Below are 14,494 nucleotides of genomic sequence, written 5' to 3'. Positions count from 1 at the left end.
GACAAGCCGCGAGAATTACTAATATTTGCTGTAGGTAAAAAAATTCTATTGAAATATAGATAAAAGCAATATTCCAACTACTCCTAAAGTGGTATTTATTTGAAGTGTAGGAAAAAATTAAAATTAAAACAAAAAATTTTGACAGTATCAATCTACTCTTAACTCTTTTAGGCTATCCTGTTAGTTTTAGGGCCGGTCAAAAATTACTTGGACTAATTCATGTAAACCGCATGCGCAAACCAAATCAATATAAATTGGTACACAAAACATTCAGTAATCGAAAACTTGCCTTATTTGAGTCGCCCACACACCTATCCTAATCCCGAAAACATCAAAAAAGTTAAGGAAACCGTACGAGAAAATCGCCATATTGTCATAAGAGAGATTGAATGGGATCTCAACATCTCCTATGGATTGACTCAACACATTTTGATCAGTGTTTTGGATATGAAATCTATCAACACTAGATTCGTTCCAATAGACCGACATCAAAAAAAATAAAGTTCGACGAAGGCACTGAATGCCAGTCGGGGCTTATAAAATGGAAACTTGTATAAAGCAGTGGCTTAGGAGTCTATTTTGAAGGCGATAATACAAGAAATGATGTATAAGCGAGTCTATTCATGAGCAACTTTGCCTCTCCACTCGATTTTTTACAAAGATTTACTTTACCACCACAAGAACGATATATGTATGTATGTCTAAAAACCAAAAAACGGTTCAAGCTCAAGTAGTTTACTTGCGACATTCAAGAAAATGCGTCATCAATTATAGTGGAATCCATTTACTGAATACTGCAAGATTCGCTCGTTCATATTATTCTGAATATTTAAGTGAACCGTCTTGAAACTGATTCCACTTTATCAATGCGTCCTTAAATCCAACTTCCAACCAACAAGAATATCGATAATATTGTATATAGTAATATACAAAATGAAACAAATCTAGTATCAATAAAGATATTGAAGCATCTGGCCCGCATATCTGCCAACACTGTTACAAAAAGTGACTAGTATTCCCCCTTAGCCTCCAAAAACAAAGTAAAGAATATAGATGTGCGTCCAAGACGACACACTCTCGATGCGCGTTGTCAGTGCTGGGTTCCCCGCGAACTTAGCTGTTTTGTAATATCTTTGCATTTTGCCAATTTTTTTGGATATTGTAGCGTTGTAATAAATTTACTTATATAAGAACTTGATCACCAATTTGGATGGCAACTATATTGAATTGAGGATTGAGGAAAAAGGAACGTGTGCAAAATTTCCGATCCATATCTCCAAAAGAGCTAGTTCCCGCATTTACAGACCTTCAGACAGATAGACATGGCTAAATCGGATCAGCTCGTCGTGCTGCTCATTTATATACACATTTTATACGTTCTACGCTGTCGTTCAAGCAAACCAAATGGGTATGGTAGCGAACAAGGGCTCATCAAAGAAACAGTCGTCGCAATCACGACTTGGCGTGAGACACGCTGTTGACAGTCATTTCTTCGAAGTCGTAGATAATTTGGTCGATCTTGGAACCAGTATACCATTGGGAAATAAATTCCTCTTTTGACGTACAATGACCAAAATCTGCAAGTCACTCATCATACCCATCCTTCTATATGGTGCAGATGCATTGACAACATTTGATGAGTCGGCGTTCGAGTTTTCGAGAGAAAGGATTTGCGGCAAATTTATGATCCTTTGCGCATTGGCAACGGCAAATATGCGACGACATTGACATAGTTCAACGAATTAAGAGACAGCGGCTAGGCTAGCTAGGTCATGCCTTCCGAATGGATGAAAACACTTCAGCTCTGAGAGTATTCGACGCAGTACCCACCGGGAAAAGCATAGGAAGAGGAAGACTTCCACTCCGTTAGAAAGAACAGTTGGAGAAGAACCTGGCTACACTTGAAGTATCGAATTGGCGCCAAACAGTGAAAAGGAAAAACGACTAGCGTGATGTCGTTAACTCGTATTTAACCGCGTAAACGGCGTCTCCGCCAATAAAGAACGAAAACACGTTGCTTCCTTCTGGGTGTTACAAATTTAGTCTACCAGGCTTGTGGCATAAAAATTACTTCAGAGTCACTTAAATTTCCTACCGACTATTGGACACCATATAATTTATTGGTAGTGTTAGTTATTTTGTCTCGGCTACTACTCAGCTTTTCCTAGAGGTTGTATAAATACTTGCTGCACATACCAGTCAATATGTATTTTAAGACGTTTTCTAAAGGTTTAAGCTTGAGTGCGCTACACCAAACCACAGCACACACCACAACACGACACCTCACACCATACACCGCACAACAATGCGCCGCACCGAAACACTCGTGCAGCACATCAATTGCGAACTTATTCTTTTTTATTATCCACTATTCCTTACACATAGTATTCCTCAACCTTTAAGCCGCATGATAACAAGATGGCCAAGAATGACGGAGCAGAGTATAAATGTTGCAATGGGTGACTGCTAAAATCCAGTGACGACTCGCCGCCATCAATTCAGTCTTTGCCGAGATTTTATCGTGTGCGAGTGGTTTTTTGTGGCGTTTGCGCAGTCTGCACACTTCTAGCCGGTCCACAGTGTATTTTTTGGCAGCGGCACTAGTGCTTCACATAGTGTCTGATATAGCAGAACAATACTTATGTACACACACACGTACAGTCATATTGGCCGAGTAGTTGCATTTAAATAAATTCATTGGCGTTCAGAAGCTTCAAGCTGCTGCCGCTGTAGTCGATCACGTTCATTCCGTTGCCATTTGACCGCTCGGAGGCGACTTTTCGCGTGCGTTTTGTGCGGTGCTTTGGAAAACAATTGACTGCCCCGCCATTCAAATATGAACTCGGTACTGTTGGCTTAAGAACATGCAATAACTGTCTGCAGGCAGAAAAACAATTAAATAAAGAAAATATAAATTATAACAATTAGTGCAACGGGTTGTGACTGTTAATTTTTGTAATTTTTATACAAAAAAATTAATTATTTTTAATCAACAATTCATAACAACCTAATGTGTTAAAAAAAATAATTTTTTTAAATTAATTTTTCATAAAAATTAATTGTAAAACTTTTTTATTGAAAAAGGTTGCGTAGCGCCAAATATATTATTCCGTATTTATTTTAATCGGTGTGCATGAGTGCGTGCTTTTGTGCGGCAACAATAACAAATAAATTCATTTGACCACAATAGACAAATTTGCTGTCTGATAACTTCATCACGTGTGCCAAGACTTGTGCGGTGTGGAATAGACTGTAATACACACATACATACATATGTACATATGTTATTTGTAAAAGAGTTCGTTCAACTTAGCTGATGAAAATGTTGCAAGTTAACATATTTGTTGCAAGGTAGGCATAATAAAAGACTTGTGTGATGGTTTCAAATTACCGTAACTTAAGTTCATTTCAAAGCCCAACAAAGGACAAAAAAGAATTAAAGCACTTGTTAATTACATGAACCATAGCTTAAGGAAATTATCGTTTATACGAATTAACATAGGTGTTGCAAAAAAGGGCTTTTACTCTTTTTACTGTTGTTTTCCGGAAATATAACACTCAAATAGTATTCCTTGTTGACAGTTTGGCCGGTTGGAAGGAATTTGGAGTGCACCACACCTCGATAATCGAAAAAACTCCCAACATAACCTTGATTTTTTACATGCATTGAGGTTTTTACGGCTTCGGCTCACCTTTGTCACCATATTCGGCCGATTGATAGTCTATTTCCGGGTCGTAAGCATAGATCCAATCAGTAATAATACAATTCGTAACATCCTGCTAGTCGGAAAGCATTGTTTCACGGACGTAAACACGATGCGATTTTTCGAAAAACTTTAGTGATTTTGAAACCAAACCACCTTTCACTTTTCTTTAACTAATCTTACCGATATTCCTGTCACTGAATAGAATAAAAATATTTCGACGAATGTGTTTTCGCGCGAAAATTAAATAAAAAAGTTTTACTATTTTCATGGTAGTAGGTGTCCATACGGGTCACAAAGATAGTTTTTATGGAAAAAAAATTTCGCTAAGCCCACCCTTAGCGGCACTCTTTGTGGAGACGCAGCCCTGGTTATGAAGTGCTTTAAAAGAATTTATTTCATTTTAAAATAATTTAATAATCCTCAGACAAATACATTGAATAACAATAGAGACCCACTTGTCATTTCCTCAAAGTGTAAAGCTGCGATCTCGAACCAGCTAAGATCGTGATCAATGCCTCATCCGATACTACTTAAAAGTTACTAAGAATTTCTTAGAGAAGAGAATATTAATACCTGGAAAGCTAGATATAAATATATCCTTTTTTCAATATAAGTGTTTGACATTTGATATTGGTAAACAAGTTTTGAATAATGGTTTTACTTTGAGGAATCTTCAGAACTTTGTTTTGGTGTACATTTCGTCACCTAAAATGCAAAATAATGTATCATCACCTTTCATAAGTTGACAGGCGAAGGAAAAATAATATAATAGAAAGCACTCATATTGACAAAAAATTGAGTTTTGGTTATGAAATATTTATTATTTTTTATTCAAAATCTGTTTGCCCCAGTATTGGGTACTCTCTGCGTTAGCAAGAAAACCTCTCTGTTGAATTCAAAACGTCGCTGAGATAATGATAATCCGAGTAGTAAGAGGATCCTAAATTTCTAAATTTATTAAATTACGAATATTTAAAATATGTTAGTATATGTAAGTTTGTGAACATTAAAAAAAAGAAAGCTATAAATGATACAAAAGTTCGTGAGTTCCAAATTTGAACAATATTTTGAGAAATCTGAAGAGCTATGATAGTTTTGATCTACTATTTTTTAACATATAAACTGTTTGACTCCTTAGCACTGAGACTCTTATGGGGCGAAATACAAGTATAATGCAAAAAGCTAACACGACATTAACCTCATTCAAACAGTATAATTGCAAACAGAATATTGAAATTTCATTAGTTTAAAACCTCACAGAGGTTATATTTCATATATTAACACCAGTTTTACTCATACAAACTGACTTTGATCTCGAAATCCCTTAATGCGATAAAAGAACACGCCTCTACAGCGCATCGCTAATTCCAAATCAGGTTTACAGCGACTAACTCATCACAAAGGAATGCTTCATATGTACATACATACGAGTATATGCGTCCTTACACATGCATATGAAGGTGAGAAGGCAAGTGGCATTACTGTCTGGAGGCGGTCTTTAGAAACTATTAGTCATAAAGTGAAATATTTCTAGCTGTCTGAGTTATTGAATTACAAAAGGCAAACTTCTTGTTGCATTTTGACCACAAACCATCCAGCCAAGGGATCACGTGATACAAATAATCAAAGCACACGCCATTGACTAATGAAGGAGAGGAGAGTTAAAATCTGGCTGAATTGAAATATTATCATTGAATTTAAGTGGTGCTCTTTTATTCTACAAAAATTCCTTGCGTGCAACTACTCCTACTCCTGTCTTGGTTTTATGAACTGCGAAAATTTTGAAATATAACAACATGCACCCTGTTGTACGTATGTACTGTGTGTAAGCTCATCACAAATGCCTTTGTCTCCTTATGTAAAACCGAAATTTCTTGGCAAATGCCACACAGCAAGTATATAAAATGAATAAATTAATGCATAAATAAATATAAGTACTCATGCATGTACATATATAGCTATGTATGTGTGCATGTTTAGTCCTTTGGATGCTCCCGGTGTGGAAGTCGCCAACAACAATTATCTATTCATGTCGATACATCGATGTTATCCTTTTGTATTCATTTTATATTTTATTTATATCATTTTGTCCATTGTTAAGCACTTATTAATATTCGATGAAGTACTCCGTTGGAGCATATGTATATTTATACATCAGGGTGGGTCAAAAGAGTTAGTTATTTATTACAGTTTATATTCTGAAAAATTTGGTTTATATACACCTCAAAAAACTTCTCTTTCTTAATAATATTTGAAAGGTCCTCCACTTTTCAGCCACCCTAGTCGTTCTTTCTTTTCCCCAATCGTTTGGCGCCAATCGGAGTCTCCAATTGTAGCCAGGTCCTTCTCCAACTGGTCTTTCCAACGGTGTGAAGGTCTTCCTCTGCTTCCCCAGGAAGGTACTGCGTCGAATACTCTTGGAGCTGAAGTGTTTTCATCCATTCGGACGACATGACTTAGAACTATATCAATGCCGTCGTTTACCTCGTCATCGTTGCATCGATTGCGGTATTTACCGTTGTCAATGCGCTAAGGACTCGAAACCTCGTAATGCCGACTCATCAAATGTTGTCATCGTCCATGCCTATACACCATATAGCAGGGCGGGGATGATGAGTGACTCTTTGTTCTTCGAGAGAAGGCTTTACTACTCAGTTTGAAGTAGCACCTGTTGGTAAAAATTATTCTACGTTGGATTTCGAGGCTGACATTGTTGTTGGTGTTAATACTGATTCCAAGATAGACAAAATTATCTACGACTTCAAAGTTATCACTGTCAAGAGTGACGTGGGAGCCAAGTCGCGCGTGTGACGACTCTTTGTTTGCTTACCCTCGTTCACTACCAGACCCATTTGCTTCACTTTCTGATCCAGTCTGGAAAAAGCAGAACTAACGGCGGTGTTGTTGAGGCCAGTACTTACTATTAAAAAAAATCGTCTCTTATTTTTGTGGGAAATTGTCTTGAGTTGGCCTTGCCGTTCAAAACTTATTTAAGATTAAAAATTGATTATCTCAAGGCTTATTTTTGTTTCTTCATGAATTTTAATAACTTTTGAGATTTCCTAAAAATTGTAAGAGACTTCAACTCCTTCACTTTTCAAATCAAGTATTTAAAAATACTACAAAGAAACCATTTTTAAGTCACTAACTTTTTCCACTCCTTAACAACGGAAATCGACCAATGCATATACATACATAGGTACGTGTATGTATGGATGTGCTTTGTATTGTGCTTTTTTGTTTGCTCATCAGCGTTTCGTACATCTCAGCTGTGGTTCAAGTCCAAATCGCAACATAAATTACAAAATATGGTGGCTTGTCAAAAAATGAAAATTATGTTGATATTCTCTTTCATATTCTAGGTAAATACTCGTACATAACAGCGGCGTAAGAAAAGCGTATGCCAGCGCCCATGTGTGCCCATACCTGTATTGTTGACTTAACAATGCAAAAATTTTGTTTATTCTTTTAAAGCACACACAATTTATTACTACTCACTGCTGCAGTGGTGGTGCGATGCCTTCTATACATACAAACATACATACTCGTTTATGCATGGGTAAAGACTTATGTATATATGTTTGAGTTCACAAAAAATATATGTATGTGCATTTATAAATTTTGCATCGAGGCAAAAAGTCTTCCCACAATCAAACATACATACCTACATGTGGCCAAAAATACATTAGGGCAGTCGGTTTTTGAGTGAGTTTTAAGAAACCGAAAAATAAACAAGCAAAGCTTTGATAAAGTGTATTGAAGATGTCTGCCATTTGTCAGTGTTTTATTGTAAACATTTGTTTGTTGTAAAATTATATATTTAAGGAACCAAAACATTATATTAGAGTAGGTTAATATGTTGACACTTCAAGTCTATTAGATTGCACCAGTCTTTAGATTTATACCAGTTGTTTGTTCGATTCGATTCAATTTAAAAATTTTATCTCAAAGACCTGTGTAAAATTTCATGAAGATCGGTTGAGTAGTAGTCAAAAACACAGTTTCGAGAAAAACGTGTTTAAAACGCGCACTAAGCCTAGCTAGCCTCGAGCGCACAAGTGCTCAAGCATGTATCTCTGAAACTATTACTCGGATCAACTTAAAATTTTAAGAAAATACTCTAGAGGCGTTTTAGAGTTTAATAACACAATAAAAAATAGTTTTTTTTTTTTAAACCCGTAAACCCATGTAACCCCTTAAACAATTAAAGTATGAGCAACAGACCTTGAAAATTAATAATTGTGTTATCGAATTCAGTGGATCCAAAGTGAATTAAGGGTCTCCGATATAGAATTTACAATTTTGCACTTTTCAGTATTTATTATGGATGCTCTGTAAAGGGTGGAAACAACATATCGACAACTAAAACAGTTAGTCACATTTAGTCCAGCATTATATTCTCGTTCCCCATTAGACGTGATCCCAAACTTCTAGTATCTTTGAGCCACTCAAAGATATTTAAAAAATACAGAAAAAGCTAATAACTGTGATATTTCCAACTAAATTTTTCAGTAAAAATGGTTCAAAAATATGGAACATAGGTCCTCATCAGCGACGTGTTCTAACAGCAGCAGAGCACCGTTTACTAGTCAACTGTCAGAACTGTGACTAGTCTAATGTAAGAACGTGCATTTGTATGTAAGAAACTATGTAAATTTTATATATGTACGTGTGTATATATTTAGATTTCTGCTCCGTGTCTTTGCTAGCGAACTTGTTTTTCTTTTGTTCCACTATCCTTTTCTTCTTATTGCTTAATTCATTTGAAGTTCCCACTTTTTATCGCTTGCATTTCTGGAACTACATCGACTTCTACCCATGCACCTACATAGAACTGCACGTAAATATCTTTGTGTGCGTGTATGTGTGTGTAGGTATGTATGCTGAGCACGTCGAAAGGTATTTCATTATTATTGCATCTACGAATTCTTGATGTTGGGTCTGTGCCAGCAGCGGTCGTTGATAATTTGTTAAATAGAAATATATTGCCAATTGCATGCATTTGTGGTTGTATGTATATATGCATATATATATTTGTGTGTGTTTTAAGAGTAGCGGCATTTACAAAGGCACCCAACTGGAACCATGCCATTTGCAGTTCATCAAATCGATTAAGTAGATTTACAATTGCAGTTCATACTTGTTATTTAAATGGAAATTAAATCAAGAGATGGGCCAAAAGCGATGCAGCTCAGTTACTGTGCGGGTAAACCTAAAAGTTTCCGAATACAACATATGGGAAAAATTTCTTTTAACTTTTACGACTTTGAGTAGCACCCAAGTCGTAAATCTAAATTTCAAAGAGAATAATGAGTTCCTCTAAACTCGTTTAGCAAATAATATTGTCAAAAAACATGCATGCTGTGCGAAAAATTCTTCGGATAGGCGGTGTATGAGAGTATGCAAGATAGAAGCATTTTTATATCTCGAGTGCCTTATGGGAGTACAGGAATAGGCAGAAAGTTTAGCATAAGTCGGTAGTTTGAGGCTCGAGTACATCAAGTTCTAACAGTGCTCAGTTAGATTAGAGTATTCGTTTTCTTCTCTGCTGAATAGCAGAAAGAGCTTTTTGAAGACCAAGTTCTAACAAAGAATTATTATACATTTTATTGAAAATGTTAAAACGTTAGACAATTTTGGACTCTCTTCAAAATGAGTACAAATCTCATACATATAGGAGAGACGATTCGGCGCCGTTTGGAACAGCTCGGACTGCCGAATGGAACGACTTGGCGCAATTTACGTCGAGATCTTAAATTAAAAGCGGCCAAAAATAGCCACCTTCCCAAGCGACATGGCTTCGCTCTATGCGCTCCTGACAAGTTCCAACTTTTCGAGCAAAATTTTGTTCAGCGATGAGGCCCATTTCTGACTCAATGGGTATGTAATCAAGAAAATTTTCCGCATTTGGTACAAGAAGCAACATGAAGAGTTTCAAAAGGTTGCCAAGGTTGTGTGATATCACACCGGTAGACTGTGGAATATGTAAAGTCTATACGAACAATCCCGCTTCGAGTAAAACAACGCGCTTGTCATTCGCCAATTACCAGTCGAAATACTCAAACGAGTCATCGAAAATTGGGCTCAATGGATGGGCAATCTGAGACGTAGCCGCAGCCAACATTTGAAAGGATAATCTTCAAAAAATAAATGCCAAAGAATGTTTTTCGAATGATAATAAACATTCCCCATCCAATTTGAAGTTTCTGTGCGTTTTTTTTAAGTAGGGAACCTCGAATTAGATCACCCTATAAAATGGAAAACAAATGTAAATTAAGGCAGCGTTGAGTAATATAAGTATAAAAGAAAAATCTATAGAAATTTGTAAATTCTATAAATTGACCTTACAAAAAATGTATTAATTATAATTAGGGTTTTCACAAGTCTCATAAAGTCATAAGTTATAACGATTCGAAAACATAGCATTGAGGATTGTAAATGGGTAAACTCATTTTTGTATGAAATCCAACAACAATTTTTTTAAACAAGTGTAAAAATTTATAATTTTACGGTTGTATGTACCCCAAATGTTTATTGTGCTTCGTAGATGGAGGCTTACATTGTATAAAATGTTTTAAGACATAGTGAATCCTTTTTTGTGAAAAAATTCAAACCTGAATTTAAATGTAGAAATTATCACAGCTGACGTTTGAAGATTTCAAGACCATCGGTCCCCGCGCTTCAGAAAAAGTTTCCTCAACTATTCGGAAAACAGTGTTTCAAGAAAAACTCATTTAACGTTTTTAGCTCAGATTACTCTAGGTTAAAATTCTTACAAATGTTATGGTCATATCTCCGAAACTATTTGCCGCGTCAAATGCATAATTTTGGAGAATATTTTCAAATACATATGTACTATATGTAACTTCGATATATATAGTAGGTCAAAAGCGACGTTTTGACACTCACAAGTGAATATAACTCCTAAATAGGTGGTAATGAAGTTTTTTAAATCTACCAATGCACCACCTCTGACGACTAAAGAAATACAATGTGAAAGTATAGGAAATTGATTATATATCCTATTTTGTATTTCAATAAAAATTTGCTATGTAGTTTTTGATTGTGTTCGCGTAGTTAGCACATTAGAGGAGGCCCCTCTGTTTCATCTAGACATTATGGTGAAAAAATATAAATACATGCATATAGAAGACAAGTTCTATTAAACTAACTTTACTGCAATTACCAAAGGCTTAAATATAAGCAATTTTTATAGTTTTATATACCTAAAAGCACTTAAATATAACGTCAAATATTATTTAAAATTAATTCTTTCAGCTTATGCTGTCTAGCATTTCTCAACAATTTCGCACAATGTGAAACTGATGTAAACGGCAGTAAGAGAGATGAAATCAAAAAACCGACTCAACCAGCAGCATATGTACTCCAAAATTGGTTTACTAAAGACAAAAGTAAATTGCGATTAAGAAGCAATTCTAAGGAGACGAAAAATAATGGATTAGCACGTCTTTATGGACATCAATCGATGGAGCGACGGTTTAACGCCGATACTGTTCTATCCCATGACTCGGCTACTTCTAAAACGTTGCCCAAAAACTCGCATTCATTAAATAAGAAGATGCTGAAGTGAGTTAAAATTATATTATTTATATACATACATATTATATATAAAGTATGTAACTAAAAATCTTTTTAAGAAAACTTGGTTTTACCAAAGTGAAAGCCCCCAACAGCCACCATAGAAAGCGTCTAGCTGTGGAATCAAGACGTCACTCGTCTCCAGATGATTCGCATATGTTCATTATAAAACTGCCACCGAATTTTGTTTATTACACAAATCCAAAAGGTGAAGCCAATAGCATAACTGACAACTCACAAAAAACCAATGTAAGTGATAGAATAAAGTCTTATATAATAATTATAATTAGACATAAATATTATGTATTTTATTCATGAAAAAATCAATTTGCTCAGGTGTCGACATTTCCGTTTAACTCTAATGGCAAACCGGGACGCATCTACCACTGGAATCTGCCTGTGTTGCAGAAGATTCTCGGAAACAAACAGCCACTACCACTCACTGATGTGAACGGCAAAAAATATGTTATCAACTTCAAGAGATTTTCACATTTTCAAAAACCCTGGGAAAATGACAGCATCGAAAAGTCTTATAAATCGAATTATAAAAAGTCTCTGAAGCATAAATCACCCTCATATTATGCGCCCACTGCAGCAGTTAAGAAAAACAGTTTTAACCGGTATTTTTCGGGCAACGGAAAGCCGAAGGGCTTCTATGTAATAAAGGAAAACCAACATAGAGCTATAAATTATAAGAATATAGTGTTATAAAGATAATAATATTTTTGTTATTTTTGTATTGTGTTTGAACCAAGCTGCAATATTTGAGGAATAATGGTTCAATTGTGTACAACATCCTGGTCACAAAGGCATAAGTACACATGCATATGCATATTTGAAGCGTTATAAACTACGAATAAGATAGCAACAACAATAAGTTAAAAATTAAGTAATGCACAAAAAGTTCCATATCGAATTTATTGTACTTTATTAGATAAGGAATTCGGTGGCGGTATTTCTTTTCCAAACACAATGGAAAATCACTTTGCTCCTTAAAAAGTTTTAGACGCATCTACTTTAGATTTATTTTCCTAAATATCAAAAGAGACTGACTAATGAATTGCACTGGAGAACTTCTTAAAGAACTGGTAATTACTATTTTATTCTTACTTCGTAAATGGTATATTAAGCTTCTAGTTAAAAATAAAATTTAAAAATTCATTATTTTAGTAAGCAAACGCAAAGCACATTTGCAAAAAAAAATTAAATTAAATTAACGACTTTTTGCATTCTATATTTGTTTCTGTTCACATACATATGTATGTATGCTCTACAAGTAATAAAACTATTAGACATACAATTTAGAAATTTATATTTGATACATAAATATGTAACTACACATACATTGCTTTATGCACATAAAGGTTATACAAGTAATAGGAGCTTAAATAATAAAATTTAATCTCACAACAAATTTAATAAGAATATATAAAACATTACATCTTACACAGGCAAGGTCATTTTTGGCATACAATCTACATACATAATTTCATAAAACGGTAACCAGTCCTACAAAGTAAACAGGTTACTTATCATACATACTATATAACATATTAACGGTAATTTTCGCAATGTCTGATTAATACATTGCACTTAATGCTTGACCAGGTATTGTGTTAATGAACCAACATTAGACTATTAAGACAACTACAGTACATCTGAATATTTAACTCATAAGCTCAAGCAAATACTTTTGTACTTTTAATTATAAAACATATGGTTAAAGCAGGTATCACACAACTAGATAAGTCTATACGATGTCAATTCTACGCACTGATATTTTTAAGTATATCATTTTAATGTACATTGCATCTATACATAAATATAACCAATAAACATCAATCAAAAACATTTCGTTTTAATAAGCACTCTCAATACAAACCTTATTAGTATCCTTGAAGTTTCCTCAACTGGTGGCCATTGAATTTGTATTGCTAATCTCTAAAAAATTATTTACATATCTATCAGAGATAAATCCCTAGTACGTATGTTTGTGTTCACACTTATGGAAATTGCTGGAAGTCGTGAACCGGATCTGACTGTCATTTGCCCATATACACATTTAAATAATTTCATGCAATAATACTTTCTTCATTGTGTAAATATATTTATGTGCTTTTCTAACAGAGTTATACAAACACTTTTTTATCAATGAAAAATTTAATATATTAAACAATTTCTTAACCGCAATTCACTATTTGCCAAATATATGCTTGGCTACATTTAACAGAGCATCTGTGTGCGTTCCTCTGTAATTTAGCGGGATAAAGTAATACACATAAAAGAACAATGTGGTGTTGCCCATCAAACATTATTATTTTAATTATACAATAATTAAAAAACTAAATGAACTGTTGCAACTATTTTAAAGATTTTGAATTAAAGATATTAAAAAAAATATTTGAGATTTCAAGAAATACAAATTTTTATTCCAAATTTGCAGTTATTTGCACTGTATTCATTTATATGGCAAGCCTGCTTGGAAGTGACAGATACGAGCAATGAAATTATATCCGCTTATATCCTACTCTAGTAGCAAAAAATCATTTCTTAATTAATACATTTATCAATTTGTAAGAATATAAAGTTAAACAAATAGTAATAAAGAGTAGTGTAAAACTCAATTTACTTTCATTATTATTAAACACATGTCATTTTTCGGTAAATACTATGGCGCAAACTCCACTTGACCTTTATACGGAAGCACATAAATTACGTACACTGATTTTAAATGCCCGGAAACCGTTTATACTTCGCAATTTTAAAATGAATTGGAAGTGTTTTGAACAATCGTTGGAGGAATGGTGTGCAAATTACGATAGAGAAGTGAATTCATTGACGGAATTCGAGGTAATGCCTTGTAATCAGGGCAACAATACGCCACACTGGGAACGCTGCAGAGAATCTATACAAATGAGCTTGTCACAATTTTTAGAGAAGCAAAAGACTTCGACTGATAAATTTTGGATTGGTTTGAATTATCAAAGAATGAAGAATTTGCCAAATGCGCTTAAGCAGGGTATTGACTTTTCTAGGTTAGGGTTTAGCAATACTACAAACGAGTGTAATTATTGGTTGTGCTCTACACAAACGAATACTCCTTGCCACTATGATACCTACGGATGCAATATAGTCGGGCAAGTTTATGGAAGGTAAGACTATAAACAAAAATATTCAAACTAATAAAT

The 14,494-nt window shown here is 34.5% G+C and overlaps 2 protein-coding genes across 2 annotated transcripts; both read left to right on the top strand.

Annotated features, from left to right (window-relative positions):
• Positions 1 to 2,025: 2,025 nt before the first annotated feature.
• On the top strand, positions 2,026 to 12,487 carry LOC105227573 (uncharacterized). The gene is made up of 4 exons (XM_011206988.4): positions 2,026 to 3,351; positions 10,986 to 11,294; positions 11,366 to 11,555; positions 11,643 to 12,487. Exons 1-4 carry the CDS (start codon positions 3,317 to 3,319, stop codon positions 12,015 to 12,017), a joined length of 909 nt encoding a protein of 302 aa, XP_011205290.4. The 5' UTR covers positions 2,026 to 3,316; the 3' UTR covers positions 12,018 to 12,487.
• Positions 12,488 to 12,620: 133 nt separating this feature from the next.
• On the top strand, positions 12,621 to 14,462 carry LOC125780219 (HSPB1-associated protein 1-like). The gene has a single exon (XM_049462047.1). It carries the CDS (start codon positions 13,977 to 13,979, stop codon positions 14,460 to 14,462), a length of 486 nt encoding a protein of 161 aa, XP_049318004.1. The 5' UTR covers positions 12,621 to 13,976.
• The last annotated feature ends 32 nt before the right edge of the window (positions 14,463 to 14,494 follow it).

Source organism: Bactrocera dorsalis, unplaced genomic scaffold (assembly GCF_023373825.1).
Source record: "Bactrocera dorsalis isolate Fly_Bdor unplaced genomic scaffold, ASM2337382v1 BdCtg231, whole genome shotgun sequence".
Lineage (NCBI taxonomy): Eukaryota > Metazoa > Arthropoda > Insecta > Diptera > Tephritidae > Bactrocera > Bactrocera dorsalis.
The sequence above is the reverse complement of the archived record's forward strand: the minus strand, read 5'-3'. Positions and strand labels throughout refer to the sequence as shown.